The following is a 19,558-nucleotide window of genomic DNA, read 5'->3' on the forward strand; positions in this document are numbered from 1 at the left end:
GAACTGGTGAGGCCCAGGGAGGCAGCTGTACAGGCGCAAAGACAGGAAAATGAGGTGGAAGCTCTTAATGATGTCACCATGGAGGGCAGGGGGCTGGACAGCTAAGAAGGCCCTAATAACGAGCTCAGAGAAACAGGGGAAGAAAATCACCCTAAGTAAAGAAACCGCAGGAAGGTTGGGCTACCCAAAACACTGGCTTAGCAGTCTCCCACTCTAGAGGTTCTTCTCTGTGACTTGAGCAGGAAAAACACCCAAAGCTTGGGCTATGTGCTGGACCATGTTATTGTGAAAGTCAAGGTGGCCAGCCAAGAAATTTTGTTTGCCAAATGGAAAAGGACTAAAGTGGCATTAAAAGATATTTTGTATCCTACCTAGAGTTTAATCTTGGCGATCTTACAATCTCAATTATTTATAATTGTTCCTGTAATGTCCCATTTGCTTTGAAATGGATATAAAGACCAGAACCAACAGGCATAATTTCATCACAAGCAGCTGTACCACCAGCTCTGCCGTGGGCGTACCTCACACCACTGTGACCTAGAGAGGAGGGGGCTGTAGAAGGCTCCCACGTCATTTTTGGTGTCGCAGGTGCTGTTTAAAACCAATGCTTTCATTTTGGTAAAGAGAGCGATTTCTGAGATAGTATAACCAAAGATGAAGGTGGGGGGTCTTTTTCCCTCTGTATTTTAACAACTGATATATAATCCAATTATACAATGTGTTTAATTCAAACGTCACTGCTTGTAAGTATACAGATAAGTATACAGATAAGGGAGTTGTGATAATAAACCCATAGATGATGATGATGACAAGGATTTTACCATCTTTCTTGTAGATGGAATAATGCTGATTAGCACATATGCAGCCTTGTTGGGTAATGGACAGGACACTCAGCGCTCAACAGATCTTTATGCTCTGCCGGGCCTGCTCTGTGATCAGCCCATTCTCACATTGTGACACTGAAGAACTGTGAGAGCTCTCAGTCCAATTCCCTCGTTTCACAGAAGAAAATGAGGCTCAGTGCAAGGAACTGACTTGCATGAGGTCCCCCATTTGGTAAGTGATTGATTCTGAATTCAAAGCCATACTTCGTGACTCCCAAACCAGTGCTCCTTTCATTGTACCACTCTTCTCTCAGGTGAGAATGAAGACGCATTAAATTCAAACACACACACACACACACCACTCATAGTATAAAATCTAAGCTGTGTCTGACTGGTAACTACCAAATGGGGACCAGTTGAGTTCTAGACAGAGGCTCCTGTGTGCATGGGCACTTGCGTGTGTGTTTTATGAGGCAGAGAGGGGACACCTTGCTGAGAACACTCTAGGGTCTTGTCTCTATGACTCGAGTAGTAATAACACTCAAAGCTTAGGCTACATGTTGGACATTGTTACAATTCATGGATTTCACTTTTCTAGAGATACTCTTCATAAAGGCTCAGTTCCTTGATATCAACGGGATGTGGCAGTTTCTTTATTTAAAGTGTGCTCTAGGACACAGAACTTGGGTCTTGGAGTCTGGAATCCTGGTTTCTACAGTGACCTTGGTTGAGCTAATTACTTAACCTCTCCGAGTCTGCCTTCTCCCCTTCAGTCTGGGAGAATAATGCCTGCCATATTTTTGTCCTAAGGTTTTTCTGAGGATCAAATATACATGAAAGTGCTTTATAAACTGTAAAGTACATTAAGTGCAGGAATTACTACTTCCAATATTACTATATAAGAAAGATCATGCAGAATCACTACTTAGGCATGCTGGCTCTCAGTAAAAATGTGAAGTAGGCTAGGTGATCTTTGGCCCTCCATCACCTACCCCCACCCATTCCTGATGCCTCAGATCCTCCAGCTCCTCGACTAGAAGAACTGCCTGGCAGGTGATGGAGGAGGCATTGCTGGACGCCCCCCCCCCCCCCCCCGACACAGATGACAGCCCGAGTCAGGCTGCCTGTCCATCCGGGTAACTCTAGCCTCACCTGTGAGAGGTTAGCTCCTCAACTGTGGTTCCTGTACCTTTCTCTCTGCCACAAGCTGGGTAGGTAACAGGCCATTAGACTAGGACAGAGGGAACAGTCATCTCTGAGAAGCAAGGGACAGTAGGAAAAGAGAAGTTACATGAGAATATACTTTGACCTGTACAAGGAAAGACAGGAGCATGAATGAAGTGGCACGGTGTACTCACATCACCTGATTACGATGAGTGCAGTCAGTGCAGAGAATGCTCACCATAAGCCTTAGACTTTATCTGTGACACCCTGAGAAAATGTAACCAAATGGGTTTTGGCTTAAAATTCTTTCTGACAGCTTCAAGTCCATTAAAAATACATTAAATGTCAGTGAGAATTTGCCACAGCATGTTGTTTTGCCAAGAGGAAATTTGTTAAATCAGGACATACATTTTAAAATTCTCCACAAAATCATTTCAGTAACTTATTTTCCATTTATTGCTATGTAGAGCACTATACACTTTGAGAGGATCACTTATATAAACACACAGATACATACACACACTTACTGTTCTTTTTCTTCTTCTTTTTTTTGGTTTTGTATCTTGATGAGAAAGTTTTATCTGGAAAAGTCAATGTGGTTCTCTCCCTATTTTCTTCTTAGTATAATTCACAGAACTATGGCCACAATATCAAGGAGAAGCCACTGTCTTACAGTGGCTACTTTTTATTTTGATTTTTTTGACCAAAGGGTGCTGAGATCAGGATATTATCCTAATTTTAATTTAAAGAGAGAAGTGAAAGAGAAAAGAAAATTGGTGTTTACTGAGAAGTACTACACCATACTTGGCATCATATTTTATTTCATTCTTAGACCAATTCTGTAGGGGAGTATTTCTGTATGCATTTAACAGACAAGGCTCAGAAAAATCAGATAATTCTGCTAAGACCACAAAGCTAACAAGGAACATAAATGGGATTCTAACTCAGAAGACGCTTTCCCCACTAGTCAGTGGTAAAAAAGAAGCAAACAGAAAGAAACTATCTGTAGTTTTAAAAAGTTGGTTATGTGCTGGGGTTGAGAGAAGGGGAGTGGGTGGGAGAACAGATGAATCAAGATTAGCCACGAGTCGATGACTGTTGAAGCTGGGTGATAGGTTTCCTTATACAATTCCGCCTGCTTTTGTGTGCTTGAAAATTTCCAAAGTCAAAGATCAAACAAAACAAAAAGAGCTGCTTAAAGGACATTGACAACATAGAAAATATTACATATAAATAATCTTTTGTTGTTTATAGAAAAGACAATAAAATTTTACAAAAAGGAGAAAGAACAAATCTTCAGTTCCTTGAGATGTTTATCCAAATGTACCTGGGCAGTGATTATACATGACCTGCAGCTTAACCTCTGCTTGTCAGAATGGAACTCATTCTACTACTTAGAGTGTATCTTGGACAATGGGCTGCTTCAAAGATTCTAGTTACTACTTGAATTATTTCTGCTAACTAGATTGGAGATTTGTATTTCAGAATATCAGAAATGCTACTCATGTTATTTTTTCACTATTTTTAAGGTTTTCTAACATTATCGAAAACTACAGGAAGACAGTGAATCTCACAGATGGGAGAAAGAATATTTTACTGCAGAAAAAGTATGGCTTTGCTTAACTTGAAAGGTTAACAGTGATAAAAGCTTTTACAGAAAGAAGGACAAATGTGTAGAATTACCTCCACTGCTGTGGGCTATTCTCAGGGCTTCCAGAGAAGCTGCTGGAGTTACTTCTAGCTGGCAGATCATTACTTTGGCTCTGCTAATGGCACTGGCTGCTTCCCTCAGGTCTTCAGTATTCAAAAGTAAATTTGCTCCAGCCACTATAACGATGATATTCTGGCCTATAAAGAATTTCTACATGTTTATATTAAAAATCAAGCAAAACGAAGCAACGACATCCTGCAATGTTACAATCACCCTTAGAAAGTCATTATATATAAATTGTGTTGTAAGTATTAATTCTAGCATTTCTAAGCCATTCAGGTTAAATTTCGTATTCCTAATGGATCTTCCTTTACATCTCTGTAGGAATCACATTATTCTGATCATCTTGAGAAAAAATCTAAAAAAAAAAGATTTCCCTTATCAATATTCTTATATATTTACAAAGAATATTAGCTGATGAATTATATATAACATACTTAAAAATTTTCTCTTATGGGAAGTGGCTGGTACAATATATGTGGTAAAGATTCTGAATCCTAAATGACAGAGGTCATAATGATGAGTATAAATAGGAATCAGCTTGCTTAATGCTAAAAACTAATGCTCTTTAGCATGCAGTCAGTTCATGTGTGTACCCCAGGGTATTCAGAAAAGTGATTTTGTAAATCAAAACACATTTTATGATATCAAACATGAAAAACTATACGAGATAACTTAAGGTAGGGAGAGAGTGATATTTGGCCTATACTGTACTAGATCAAACAGAAGCAGGACTAAGGAATCTTGTATGCTTATCACTTGGACCCACTCTCTACAATCCTACGCAAGTGAGGGAGGCGTGGTGGTGCATTTTCTCTGCCAGGTGAACTCTCAGGAGCTGTGCTGTCCAGTACGGTAGTCATGAGCACAAGCCACATGTGGCGACCAGGCACTTGAAATGTGGCTTGTCTAGAGTGCAATGTGCTTCAATCGTACAATACATAGCAGATTTCCAAGACTGAGTTGTAAGAAGGTAAAACATCTCATTAATTTTATTTATTTATTTATTTAAATTTATTAATTAAGTTAGTTTTGGTTGCATTGGGTCTTTGTTGCTGCGTGCGGGCTACTCTTTGTTGCGGTGTGTGGGCTTCTCATTGCAGTGGCTTCTCTTGCTGTGGAGCACAGGCTCTAGGTGCACGGGCTTCAGCAGTTGTGGCATGCAGGCTTCAGTAGTTATGGCTCACGGGCTCTAGAGCGCAGGCTCAGTAGTTGTAGCACACAGGCTCAGTTGCTCTGCGGCATGTGGGATCTTCCTGGACCAGGGCCTGAACCCGTGTCCCCTACGTTGGCGGGCGGATTCTTAACCACTGCACCACCAGGGAAGTCCCTCATTAATTTTAAATAACATTTTGATTACACGTTGAAAGGACAATATTTTGGATATACTGAGTTAAGTGAATATATTAAGTGAATATATTAAGATTAATTTTACCAGTTCCTTTTTACTTTTTAAAATGTGGCTCATGGAAAATGTAAAATTACGGACGTGGCTTGCATTATATTCTATAGGACAGCCTGACCTAGGGGGATGAGTTGCATCAGTCTTTTCTGTGCTCTAGGCTGCTTGTGCTGATCTTGTATAGGCGTGACCTAAAATTACCTCTGACCGCAGAACACATGCTGGCCTATCATCTTACCACAGATGTGTCTGTTGGCCAAGGAGGACTTAATAAAGTGGGGATGGTTCAGCATAAACCCTATCTCAGTACTGGAAAAATTCAAAGTACCCGCACACTGAAAGACAGCATACCTCCTCGCCTTTCTCCTTCAGTGACCTCATTCTCTCTGCTACAGTCAACTGCTGCTCTGTGTTGCTGACTCCTGAATAGACATTTCTGGCCTGGCCTTGGCTGATGAGTGACAAAGCCCAAGACGAAAGCTGTCTGGGGGACACTGCCATATGGCGAGCTCGTTCATGCCTCAAATTAAACTTGTCAAAACTGCTACTCATCCCTTCATTTAAAGATGCTGATTGTTGCCTCTCTGGGTATTTGTGTTAGCTCTTCTACTACAATCTATACTCTTGAGGGCATTACCATACACTATAAACCAGACAGAGTCTACCATAACAGGCACCCCATACACAATATTAAATATCTTTGCACGGAAAATGCAGTATTTTGTTACACAGGTAAGAAAGAAACAGAACTTGATATCCCTAGAACACAAAAAAGAGGTTTAAGACAGGGAATGAGCTGCTGTTAGCAGCAATAATTACTTAAATGTAGCTTAAAATAATGGACACAGACTGCTGTTAGAATGAAATCTTTTATCTACTGTCTTTAAGTGGAATATATTTTTTGGGGGGTTGTTATTGCAACTTTGAGATCACTAAAGTAGAACTAAAAATACCGTAACTTCATTATAAATGATTTTGTGAAACTGCATTATAAATAAAAGACATATTGTGACAAATCCTAATTTAAAACAATGCACTCTGACTTCTCACAATGCAGTAGGTTCTTCTGTCCTAGGTGCTCCATGAAATGCTTGGTCCTTCTGAATGTTAATTCTAATTTTAAAATATCTTATATAGGGCTTCCCTGGTGGCGCAGTGGTTGAGAGTCCGCCTGCCGATGCAGGGGACACGAGTTTGTGCCCCGGTCCAGGAAGATCCCACGTGCTGCGGAGCGGCTGGGCCCGTGAGCCATGGCCGCTGAGCTTGCGCATCCGGAGCCTGTGCTCCGCGGCGGGAGAGGCCACAGCAGTGAGAGGCCCGCGTACCGCCAAAAAAAAAAAAAAATCTTATGTACGTGTTTTTATACTTAAAATAGTTGGCAGCAATTATGAAAAGTTTACCTGAGGGTAAAGGGAAGTTACTGTTCCCCCCCCATAAATTTATTTATTTATTTATTTTTGGCTGTGTTGGGTCTTTGTTGCTGTGCGCAGGGTTTCTCTAGCTGCAGTGAGTGGGGGCTACTCTTCGTTGTTGTACATGGGCTTCTCATCGCGGTGGCTTCTCGTTGCAGAGCATGGGCTCTAGGTGCGCAGGATTTAGTAGTTGTGGCACACGGGCTCAGTAGTTGTGGCGCATGGGCTTAGTTGCTCTGCGGCATGTGGGATCTTCCCGGACCAGGGAACGAACCTGTGTCCCCTGCATTGGCAGGCGGATTCTTAACCACTGTGCCACCAGTGAAGTCCTGGAAGTTACTGTTTTTAAAAGACAAATGTTTCAACTATTGCAAGGCCTTGTGACAGGCATAGCTGTATATATAGACTTTTGAGATTTGTTTGCTGTTTAAAGAGCAGACAAAATTGAACACTAACAATAAGTTAGAAGTAATTGGTTGCTGCCATTTGCTCAGTAAATATTCTATAAATATGATTCATCAACTTTCTTTTGCATCTATCTATTTACATTTATTTACTTAGTATAACTGAAATGACAGATGAATACTTAACTACTTTAGAGAGAAATATCAATTCTGGGTTCACGTGAAGGGTAATGGAATTCTACAGAATATAAGTATAATTTTGAGGCAACTATACTACTTCATATGTATTGGATGGACAATTCTGTATTTGAATGATCAACTAGGGAAGTATAAGTAAAGGGCAACATATATATTTAGATTGGAAAGACCACACATTAGAACTTGGAGTGGTGGTTATGGTAAGAGATCCATAGGAATAGGGTAAAAATTGATGCTTCTGCTCTAGTTCTGGAAATGATACTCCAATATGTGAAACACATACCTTCATTACTGACAATTATAGAAGCAGTTCCTGTCGCAGCATCTTTAGTCTGATATGTAAATTCTAAAAGAAAAAGGAAATCACAGTCACGTATGTACAGCCTGGCAAGGATAATCTGTTTTAACAATTTCAATGCACCACTAATCCTTGGAAAAACTTTTTAACCTTTAACCATCTGGAATGATAAAAAAGAAATAAGTAATTAGTGCTAATTTATACCCATCACCTATACAATGAGGAAAATACAAGCCTTCACACTTAGCTGTGCCTTTTTTCTACATTAGTGGCAACCCAGCAAACCACCCCCGCTTCCAGTGCCTTCAGATTATTCACAGTTGTACACATATGCATTTTTCTAGACCACCATATTTCTTTTCTTCAGTGAAAGAAATGACAGACTTGAGATGAAAGACTAAAGGTCAAACTCATAAAATGAGATTGTTTGATTTTCTTCATTTTCATAAGCTTCGCATCTCATCAAGAACTATGGTCTGGCGTGTAAATGGAAATGTTGATCAGGCAGCCTTTGGCAGCAGCAAAGAGCCTTGAACTGGAGCCAAAGACCTGCACTCCAGTCCTGGCTCTGGCTCCAGCTAACTATGTGCTCTTGGACAAATTCAGAACCAATCTGGCCTTCAGTTTTCTCTTTTGTGAAATGATGGTATCAGCATCAGTGGTTTCTAAGATCATTTCCAGCTATGACATTCAATGACTTTTCTTAAGATATCTTTTGTGAATGCAGCACCTGTTTTCTCTTGTCACCTACTTTTGAAACATTTCTATGAGATGAGTGCTTGTAACCTCCTATCATTTTATTCCTGTCTGGAGAAACGTACATGAAAGAATTAACCAAAGGATATTTAAGCAAGACTAGACAAAGCTGTGCATAAAAATTCTCTGGCCACCAGGGGAGGATCTAATAATTCTACTGTATTTTCAACTTGTAACCAGATTCCAGAAGAAAGTTATAAAAACTAACTTTAAGAAAGATGGGGGCTTCCCTGGTGGCGCAGTGGTTGAGAGTCCGCCTGCCGATGCAGGGGACACGGGTTTGTGCCCCGGTCCGGGAGGATCCCACATGCCGCGGAGCGGCTGGGCCCCTCAGCCACGGCTGCTGAGCCTGCGCGTCCGGAGCCTGTGCTCCGCAATGGGAGAGGCCACAACAGTGAGAGGCCCGCGTACCGCAAAAAAAAAGAAAGATGAAATTTTACCTGTAGAAATATCATTCTGTTTCAAGTTTTCTATATAATCATTGCCAAAGGAATCTTTGCCAACCTGTACCAAAGAAATGATGAACATTAGATCTTTTACATTTAGTAAAATGCTACAATGTAGTTTTTAGAATACTTAGCATTTTAAAAGGGCATATCTGCATGGTACTTTGTAAACATTAACTAATTAATCTTCTTAATGTAAGATGCTGTACTTGATTTCAGCCCAAAGAATTGTTATATATTAATGTTCCATTTGTATCCTGCCTAAAACGTGAAACATTTAATGACTGTCACAAGTTCTGTAGCTTCACTCTCATTTTGATCTTTTCATATGGAAATTGCCATTGAGACAGAGCTGTCCACCATCAACAATCCTCAATATTTATGAAGAATCTCAGCTGTTCATACTTCAGTATAAATGAAGGCATCTTTGTAATGACCTGCCTGGTGTTTTAGAATCTTATCTTCTCCACTGACCCTGACATGGGGCAAAGGGGAGGGAGTTTAAAAAGTCCTAGCTAACTTGGGTAAGTTGGTGTAGTGGAATTCTGTAGTTTTGCATCCTAGCATCCATTCTGGTAATGATACTTCGATTTTTCCTTTGGACTCTTCCATTCACAGACAACATGATTAGGGTTGCACATTTTTTACAATCAATGAATCTATATTGACACATCATTATCACACAAACTCCATACTTACATCTGGGTCCATTCTGGGATGGTACATTCTTTGGGTTTTGACAAACGTATAGACATGTATCCACCATTATAGTCTCATACAGAATAGTTTCACTGCCCTAAAAATCCTCTGTGCTCTGCCTATTCATCCCTCCCTCCTCTTAGCCCCTGGAAACTACTGATCTTTTCACTGTCTCCATAGTTTTTCTTTTCCAGAATGCCATATAATTGGAATCACACACCATGTAGCCTTTTCAGAATGGCTTCTTTCACTTAGTAATATGCATCTAAGGTTCCGCCATGTCTTTTCGTGGCCTGATTACTCATTTCTTTTTAGCGCTGAATGATGTTCCATGGCATGGATGTACCGTTTATTTCCCCATTCACCCACTGAAGGACATCTTGGTTGCTTCCAAGTTTTGGCAATTGTGAATTAAGCTGCTATAAACATCCATGTGCAGGTTTTTGTGTGGATCTCCTCCTATTTTTACTTTTAACCAGCTTGTCACCATTTAAATATCAGGAGACTCCACAAAAACAAACACGTTTCTGGGAAGTCCTGAAAATTTAGAGGTCCTGGTAAACACCAGGCCTACATTCTTGCAAGACAACAGAGCTGAACCTATCTCATTAGTGAGCACATGCTCTCTAGTTCCCCATAGCCCCCACCTGGCCTACTGCAATGTATCTTACCTGTTTGGCCCCATAGGCTTTTAGGCGTGCCACACCTGAACTATACTTCTATTTTTCTGTCCTGCAGATGAGCACTTGCTCAGTGGATAACGTCTCTATCTAGGTGTCAGCACTTCTGGTGTATTCTGCTCCTCTTTGGACGTAACAACAGAAAGAAACCTAGAGGTTTACTTGATCAAGAACCTCAATGAGTGATGGTAACATTTCCTGGTAAGCTTTTAGCCTGTCTAGGTTAAGGGTCAGAAAATTTTTTCTGTCAAGGGCCAGAGAGGTAGTAATGATTTAGACATTGCAGGCCAGATGGTCTCTCCTGCACCTATTCAGCTCTGCTATTGTAGTGTGAAAACAGCCAAAGACAATCTGTAAACAAATGGGTATGGCTGTGTTCCAATAAAACTTTACTTACAAAAGTACATGGTGACCAAGATTTGCCCCATGGGACGTAGTTTGCTGACCTCTGATTTAAATGTCACCTCTGATGCCTTCTTCCTTAAGGAACACTTTTCCCTGTGCTCCTTTTCTGGTGGAAATGCTGATTAGGCAATAATCTCAAATACTATGTAAGTTGTTATTAGTAGAATTTCTATCTCTACAGTGAAGTACAGAGGGGTTGCTGTGGGGAGAGCCCCCTGGTAGAAGGAGGTCATTGACTAAAGGTTTCCTTTATGGAAGGCTGGCCATTTTCTACCAGGTAAGAGCCAAGGCATCCTGTTTCTTAGGTCAAAGACTCATACCAGAAAACAAAACCTTTGTTATCTCATCTTTAAAAAAAAAATTTATTTACATTATTATTTTTTTTTTTTTCTTTTTGCGGTATGTGGGCCTCTCACTGTTGTGGCCTCTCCCGTTGCGGAGCACAGGCTCCGGATGCGCAGGCCCAGCGGCCATGGCTCACGGGCCCAGCCGCTCCGCGGCATATGGGATCCTCCCAGACCGGGGCACGAACCCGTATCCCCTGCATCGGCAGGCGGACTCTTAACCACTGCGCCACCAGGGAGGCCCTATTTACATTATTTAACTCTCTCCCATGGGTAATCAAAAGTGTTGTATAGTTGGGAAAATATCATTATAAGAATGCTGTAGGAATTAAGAAAGGCCATCCCTAGGCATGTGGAGCCTGATACAAATTAGAGCAAAGGAACTTCTCTACCCTTCCCTATCAGTTTTATACAGGCGAAATCTGTTTAAGGTGAATACCAAGGGCAGGCTTGATAAATGGTGCTGATATTACAAATATTAGGAAGTGCCAGGGTTTGGAAGAATTGTTGGAGGGGAGGAAGAAACCAAAACATGGAGTTTTGCCCTCAAGAAACTGATAATATTGGGGGGAAAATAAGACATGGAGACACAACTATAACACCAGGTGGAACATCATGTGCATCAGAGGCCTAATTAGGAAGAGGTTTCATGCTCAGGGTGTGAAAGCTTTTGCAGGCTTGCTGCAGCTGTATTTTAGAGGCTGCAGTAGCTGCCTGTCTTCTTCCTGCCCAGAGAATTACCTGATTGGCTACATCCCTCAGTGATTGTTATGGTTCCAGATTTATTCTAATAGTGATTTCCTGGCAAATCTGTTGGCTGGCCTTCTAAGTTCTACATGAGAAGTGGAATAAAATCCTTTGTTTTTGCCTTCTTTGGTATTCTCTTGTCAAAAATAAATGGAAAAATAGCAACACTGTTGGGGATTAGAAGAAGTCGACTGTAGCTCCATTAACTTCACATAGAGGTTGTAGTGATGCATTACAAAGTAAAAGTAGTGAAAAAAGCCTAAGAATAGGAAGACAATATTTTCATTTGTGTCATGGAAGTCAGAAGCCCCTTCACATTAGCTGTGTGACCTGGGGCAAGCCACTTTAACCGTCTATAGGCTTCAGTTTCCTTATCTGGGAAGACCCAGCCAGTTTGCTGCGAGGGTAAAATAAAATAATATGCATGACAGGACATTTAAAACTTTAAAGGATTAAGTAATATGACTTGGTGTTATCATCATCATCATCATCATCATGGCTGTACCGCTGCTGCTATGGCTGCTTCTCTTGGGGTAGGGGCAGGGCTACTGCTGCTTGGAGTCAATCTTATAAACTACTTTCCTGCCCATCTAGTTCTCCCAGACACTTCTGATTCTTCCTGTTGCCGCCTGTCTTCAACAGAAAAGCAACTGATCATGGAAGCAAGCAGGTGGGTGCATTATTTTAAATATGAGACTGTATTACTATTATTATTTTAGTAAAAACATGACAGCTCCATTAATGGTTTGGTGCAAATAATGCTGTTTAATATAACCACGTATCTTGGGAATTCCCTGGTGGTACACTGGTTAGGACTCCACGCTTTCACTGCTGAGGGTGTGGGTTCGATCCCCGGTTGGGGAACTAAGATCCCACAAGCTGCCTGGTGTGGCAAAAAAAAAAATATATATATATATGCATATAACCATGTATCTTATTCCTTTCATAAGAACAATATAGCCAACTGGGAGCATATCTATGCCCAGGGTTACAGTATTTATTGTATTGAAACGGGGACAAAAAGCAATGGAGATCTGAGTCCTATTTAAAAAGTCCTTTACGAAGTGAGAGAGTAGCACTGACATATACACACTACCAAATGTAAAATAGATAGCTAGTGGGAAGCAGCTGCATCGCACAGGGAGGTCAGCTCGGTGCTTTGTGACCACCTAGTGGGGTGGGATAGGGAGGGTGGGGCTCCCTATGATCCTCGGACTGTGGCCTTGGCCCGTGACTCAGTTGAGTACTGACTACACAACTCTTAACTACTTGAAGTGTTTCATTACACGTGTCACTGTACGCATCTCGATGGATTCTTGCTTAATAGCCCTCATCACAATGTCCTGACAAATATTTCCCCTTAGCTCAGTATCAGATGTTGTGCCTGTGCCAGTGCTCCTCCATCAGAGCTTGAATCTGAGCTTGTTGCAGGGCAGTAGTAAGTTAAGGTTGCTAAGAAAATCTTCTACCTGTTTTTCTTTTGCTCCATCTGTTCATTTTTATCTTGAGTAATTTCATGATTTTGGTTTTCTACTTGCAATTTGTTATCTTTAAGAAACCTGCTATAAGGCAGTTTGGCTAATTTGCTAAATAAAAATATACTTCATAATTGAATGAAATATTATGATTAATGGATAACAATAACTCTTATTATAAAAGATATTTTTCTTTTTAAGAAGTCTAAGAATACGATACAATCTGTTTAAGCTTAAATAAATCCATGTCTAAAGGTCCCAGGGTATCTAAGCAAAGTAACCTTGTATAGGTTTTAGCTGAAGCCATGTTTCCATGTCCCTTCTGTATAGACACCCAGGCTAAATTCCACTGTGGGGCTAAACAACAGACGACTAAATCAGTCCCAGTAGATATAAAAAACTTTCAAAATTGTACAGGTGCTCACATAACCATCATACACAGACCAGAATAAAACAAATAGCACCTCTGTTTAATCAGCCTCCTTACTCGAACATTTCCCAAAATGCAAAATAGAAATATTTGAATTGTGAAACTGAACTTGGGAAATGAATCACGAAACCATAGGAGTGGATGTGAGAGGAACAGAAGGCATGAGGTCTCAGTAGTTGTGGTGCGTGGGCTCAGTAGTTGCGGCTCATGGGCTCTACGGTGTGTGGGCTCAGCAGTTGTGGTGCACGGGCTTTGTTGCTCCACGGCATGTGGGATCTTCCCAGACCAGGGACGGAACCTGTGTCCCCTGCATTGGCAGGTGGATTCTTAACCACTGCACCACCAGGGAAGTCCCCCAGATTCCTTTTTGATCCAATATACAGCATTAGAAGAGAACAGCTTAGAGATGAGTAAATCATCAGTTATTAGACCAAGTTTCCAAGAGCTGTGTTGCTGGAGTGAAACCTGCTAAAAACAGGATGATTTATGCTGTTGTTTAGAAGCTGGACCACAGAAACCCACTGGAGTAGGCTAATTCCCCTCACTTCTTACACTCCAGTTATAAACTCATTAAATTCAGGGAATGCAGCATTAAGTTATTTGAGGACTGCTACTTCCCAGAGGATTCAGTGAGGTAGAAACTAATATGAAGGACAAGGAAGATTACTCTCTCCTATTTAAATCTTTAAAAACAACGAACCTGGGCTTCCCTGGTGGCACAGTGGTTAAGGATCTGCCTGCCAATGCAGGGAACACGGGTTCGATCCCTAGTCTGGGAAGATCCTACATGCCGCGGAGCAACTAAGCCCATGCACCACAACTACTGAGCCTGCGCTCTAGAGCCCGCGAGCCACAACTACTGCAGCCCGCGTGCCTAGAGCCTGTGCACCGCAACGAAGAGTAGCCCCCGCTCACTGCAACTAGAGAAAGCCTGCGTGCAGCGATGAAGACCCAATACAGCCAAAAATAAATAAAAATAAAAATAAATAAATTAAAAAAAACATGAACCTCTCAAAGACTCATACAGATACTTAAACATGCATGTACATGTACTTGTTTATAGCAGCACTGTTCACAATAGCCAAGAGGTGGGAACAGCCCATCAGCACATAAATGGATAAACAAATTGTGGTATATACGATAGAATATTATTCAGCCACAAAAGGAATAAAGTACTAATACATGCTATAAGGTAGATGAACCTTGAAAACATTATGCTAAGTGAAAGAAGCCAGACACAAAATGTCACATATCATATAATTCCATTTATAGGAAATATCCAGAATAGATAAATCCATAGAGACAGAAGGCAGATTGGTGGTTGCCAGGGGCTGAGGGGAGGGGGGAATGGGGAGAAACTGCTTAATGGGCAAGGAGTTTTTACTTTGGAATGATGGAAATGTTCTGGAACTAGATAGAAATGGTGGTTGTACAACACTGTGAATGTACTAAATGCCACTGAATTGTTCACTTTAAAATAGTTTAAAAAAATGAGCTCATGTCTTAAACCGGGTTCTTGCCTCTAGAACCCTCTCCACCATACTTTACACTTACCTTGCACACCATGGATGTCTTTGCTCCAAGCCTAGCAGCTTGGACACACTGGTTGGCACCTTTCCCTCCAAATCCAATAAAAAACTTATGACCATGGATGGTTTCACCAGGTTTTGGCAGACGAGAAGTAAGGCTATCATAATTTTAAAAGAGAAGGAGAAAAAAAAAAAAGCACATTGGAAACTGCAATCAATTTAAGCTCTTCAGAAGACAGAGGGAAGTTTACTGATGGAGCTCTAGTCTTAGCAGCCAGAACTGCAAGCAGAAGCAGGAAAGATTACCTTTTCCTTGAAGATAACATTCAGTAGTTTGCATCACTGTCAAGAACGCATCTGCCTGACAAAACTCTTCTCTCCCCCACTGCCCCATAGCCATACTGCTGTAGCTCTACTTCAGATGACGGCTCTTAGAGTCTGTACTGCATCAGGGTTGTTCATGGGTGCCTCTGTTTTCCATCTTGGGGAACTCTTGGAGGGAAGTAACTTCATATTCCCCCTTCTCAATGCCCAGCACAGAACTTTATTCACAGTGGGACTTAATAAATGGGACCAAGTTATTGTGCATTTCTGTACAGGTTTATCTGGTCATTTACAAGAAGCAGGGAGTGTGCCAGGATTCTGGTAGTCTTGTTCAGGACCTAAGGAGAAAAGGGAAGTTGCAATTTCGGGCACTAAAGAATCTTACTTGTTTCCTTGGGGGTGGGGTGGGAGTGGGGTATTTAGATGGCAGGACTAGGTTTTAGTCCTAGTCCATCCTGTATACCACCCATTTCATGCACTGACTCAAAAAGAGCATATATATATATATATATATGTATAAATATAAATATAAATATAAATATATATATATATATATATATATATATATATATATATATATATAAAAGCCTTCTAAAGATCTAAGTTTAGTTTAAAATTTTTACTATGGAAAATTCCAAACATATAAAACTAGAGGAAATGCTATATTGACTTCCCCTATCCCCATGTACCCATCACCCAGATTCAACTATTGTCAACTCATAGCCAACCCTGTTTCAGTCTATACCTTCACTGACTTCTCCAAGTGCTAAGGATTTTTACTGACATTACTGTCTAATGAAGGTAATATTAAACGAGGCAAAAAGCGTAAAAGACTTGCTCCAGGATATGATTTTCATAACACTGAAGGTGGAAGATGCGAGGAAACAAAATCTTTGAAGAACAGATGACTTTAAATGGAAAAGGAGTTCTGGGTATAGGGGCAAGTGGAGACGATCGACTCAAGTGGCATGAGGACTGGTTGGCCACAAAGAGGGCCAAGGGCCAGATGGAGCCAATGGAGAGATGGCAGGTGTGCCCCAAAGGTTAATTAGCTTTAGACAGGAAAGAAAGACCAAGAGAGAAGTTCACAATAACTCAACTGAGAACCTACTCTGTTTTAGCAGATTAGAAATTTACATTCATTTCCCACCTAGGCTGTGATCTAACTGAAAACAGCCTGTCTGCAATGGAATGACATATGACTGATGCCAAGAACACATGATCATGTCAATAAAAATGAAGTTTGACCTATGAACCTCCTTTATGTATTTCTCAAAGTCTCAATAAATTGGGCCAAAACTACTCCGCTCCCTAGCAGTGCCCTGTCAAATATGGTTATTTGAGATTCAAAAGAGACTCATCAATAATTTGAAAACATCCCACTCTACTCCTCCCCTTTTCAATTCTATTTTTATCTTGGATTCTAAATGCATTTATAGTACTGATGGAAAAAATATACATCTACAAGGTTCACTTCTGAAAAAGGTACTCAATCAAGAGAAAAATGGTTTTAATGTAATGTTATTATCCTGTCATTTAATTTAGCAATGACAAGTGATGATGAGATTTTGATTTGCATCAGAAATCTTAAACATTTTAGGATTCTGTTATGAACAGGCAATGATGAGTAATCTGTGTGATTGAGTAACTATATGAATTCTTGGCTTATTGATGCTGCCGCGAACAACATTCATAGCAACCTTAAAAAGAAAAAATATCCAATGTGGCTAAAAACAGGCCAAAATAATTAGTAAGACTGTCACTAAAGAAACTTATGACTTCCACGATATTTATACTTAGATCTGGGTCATAACTCACTGGTTTGAATTAAGTGTATTTTTTATTATCAACTGTGGGAAACCATGAAAAATATATCACCAGATTATTCCTGGGATGTACGTGTGTGTGGGGGAGGAGTGAAATCAGGGGCACTGCGTGTATGTGGGAGCAGATGGCTGGGATTTAAACTCATTTCTAAACGACTTTATTAACACAAGCACTGCACTAATTTAGCCATCACTGAAATTCCTCACTCCTTTGGAACGCTACTATTTTCTTTTCCTTCTACATCTTCGTCCTATTCTTATTTCCTTCCTCCCTCAGTTGTCGCCTTGCCCTGCATGAGGATAGGGACCAATGTCTGCACCATCTTATCCCCATTTGCTGACTGAATGAACCTCTGTAAGAGTCTCCTGTTATCTCTGAAGGGTAGCAGAATATGCTGCTCCAAAATATGACTGGAGAAGGACGTGCTACTGCAAAATATGCTGCTTTGGTATACTGATTATCTTGACTGTAGGCACGTGAAAAACAGCAAATGCAGGGAGAGGCTTTCTCTGAACTCCTCTTATCTGCCTACGGACAGATCCTCCCAAAGGAACTCAACTGCCATAAATCCCCTTCCTGGGAGTTTCATCAACCAGAGAGGATTGACTCTTGTCACAGGAGAGACTAGAAGTCAATATCATGCCTAGACAGACATTGTCACAGACTGTCACAACTCCCATCTATTCTTCTAAGGGGCCATTCATCTGTCCTAAAAATCATTCACTCTCCTCTAAGAGACCTACCACTCCCCTCCCCCTTCCCTATTAAGATGTTATTTAATCCCGAATTCTAAGTCACCTTGGGGATTCATTTTTTCCCTGGGTATCTCCCGTGTACACCTGAGGCATACATTAATAAATTTGTTTGTTTTTCTCTTATTAATCTGCTTTTCATTACAGGGGTCTCAGCCAAGAACTTAGAAAGGTAGAGGGAAGATTATTTTTCCACCCCTACATCTCTTTTCCATGTCTCCCCTGTATGGCATCCATTCTTTCCTCTGAATTGAAGATGTGGAGGTGTTGACGAATGAGGAAGGAGAGGCTGGGATGACTGTTCAATTGTCTGGCAATAAAAATTCCATGTTTACAAGACCTTGCCCACTGCATTCCCAATACTGGCAGCATTCCTTTCTATAAGCAAGAACTGTAACTAGAACTCATACTATCATTCCTTCATTCACACATAAATTCAACAAATGTTAAATCAGTGTTTTCCAGTGAACCTCCTAAGGGCAAAATAAGCTTGCTGACAATGAGATAAAACCTAACCGTGATGCTAATAACACATGAGTGAAAAAAACAAGTCACAGAATAAGATTAGTATGATCTGATTCATGTTTCTTAAAAGGAAAAAGATACATGTTCTCATATGATATATAAATGCATAGGAAATGAAATGTTAATGACAGATACCCATGAGAAAGATGGGAGGGGGGGCAAAAGTGCACGGATGTACAGTAAGTCCCCTACTTACGAACGAGTTCCGTTCCGAGAACGCATTCTTAAGTCCAATTTGTTTGTTAAGTCCAACAAAGTTAGCTTAGGTACCCAACTAACACAATTGGCTATATAGTACTGTACTGTAATAATAGGTTTACAATACTTTTCATACAAATAATACATAAAAAACAAGCTAACACAAAAAAGAAAACATTTTAATCTTACAGTACAGTACCTTGAAAAGTGTGGTAGTACAGTACAACAGCTGGCATAAAGGGGCTGGCATTGAGTGACCAGGTAAGAAGAGTTGCTGACTGGAGGAGGGAGAGGAGGTAGGAGATGGTAGGGTCATCAGCAATAGGAGATGGAGGGTAAGCTGCAATTTCACTCATGCCTGACGTTGATGGAATGCACGTTTGCATCTTGGAAAGTTCACAACTTGAAGTTTCATATGTAGGGGACCTACTATATTCAACAAGAATATCTTTGTGTTTTATGGGAAGCCACTTGTTACTACTTCAGATTCATCTGGCCTCGCCGCATCTTTTTCTAGCCGCCAGTTGCCTCCGGCTGGCTTCTTGCAGGTGCAGCCTAACAGAGCCTTGCCCAGGGCCATCCTCTCCCCACTCCAGGATTTCTGTTTCTGTTCCTGGCTCTTCTGCAGGACAGAGCAACCTGTTAAACACATCAAGTATCTTGGTATAAGCTCTTCTGCTTCCCGGCTTCACTTTCCCTGGCCCTCACTCTTGCTCCCTGGATTACAGTCCAGCACAGAGGATGTGCACTCAAGCCTTTGTCTTATTGCTGCCCTGCTTTCTGTTGAAAGATAGTTTATTGCTGATTTATTATTTGTTTATTGCTGATTTATTATTTTTTTTAAAGTGAATGAATTAAAGAGTGGAAAGTGAACTGGAGAGCAACTGGAACATTAGTTACAAACGGGCAGAAGCATTTCTGAATTATAGATCCTAATTTACTTTGAATTAGGCTTTTCTATCTTTTTTTCTTTATTAAAATCATGAAATTAAGGTCAGGTTGAGGAAA

At 40.7% G+C, this 19,558-nt stretch overlaps 1 protein-coding gene across 2 annotated transcripts in view; it reads right to left on the reverse strand.

The window, feature by feature from the left end:
• RBKS (ribokinase) overlaps positions 1-19,558 on the reverse strand; it is an 80,076-nt gene that overhangs the window by 42,687 nt on the left and 17,831 nt on the right. For both annotated transcript variants that reach the window (XM_060117523.1, XM_060117524.1), the window contains exons 2-5: positions 14,950-15,082; positions 8,610-8,673; positions 7,399-7,461; positions 3,672-3,836 (exon numbers count right to left, since the gene is read on the reverse strand). In XM_060117523.1, coding sequence (XP_059973506.1) covers positions 3,672-3,836; positions 7,399-7,461; positions 8,610-8,673; positions 14,950-15,082 — 425 coding nt within the window. The remainder of the gene's footprint in view (positions 1-3,671; positions 3,837-7,398; positions 7,462-8,609; positions 8,674-14,949; positions 15,083-19,558) is intronic.

Source organism: Mesoplodon densirostris, chromosome 14 (assembly GCF_025265405.1).
Source record: "Mesoplodon densirostris isolate mMesDen1 chromosome 14, mMesDen1 primary haplotype, whole genome shotgun sequence".
NCBI lineage: Eukaryota > Metazoa > Chordata > Mammalia > Artiodactyla > Ziphiidae > Mesoplodon > Mesoplodon densirostris.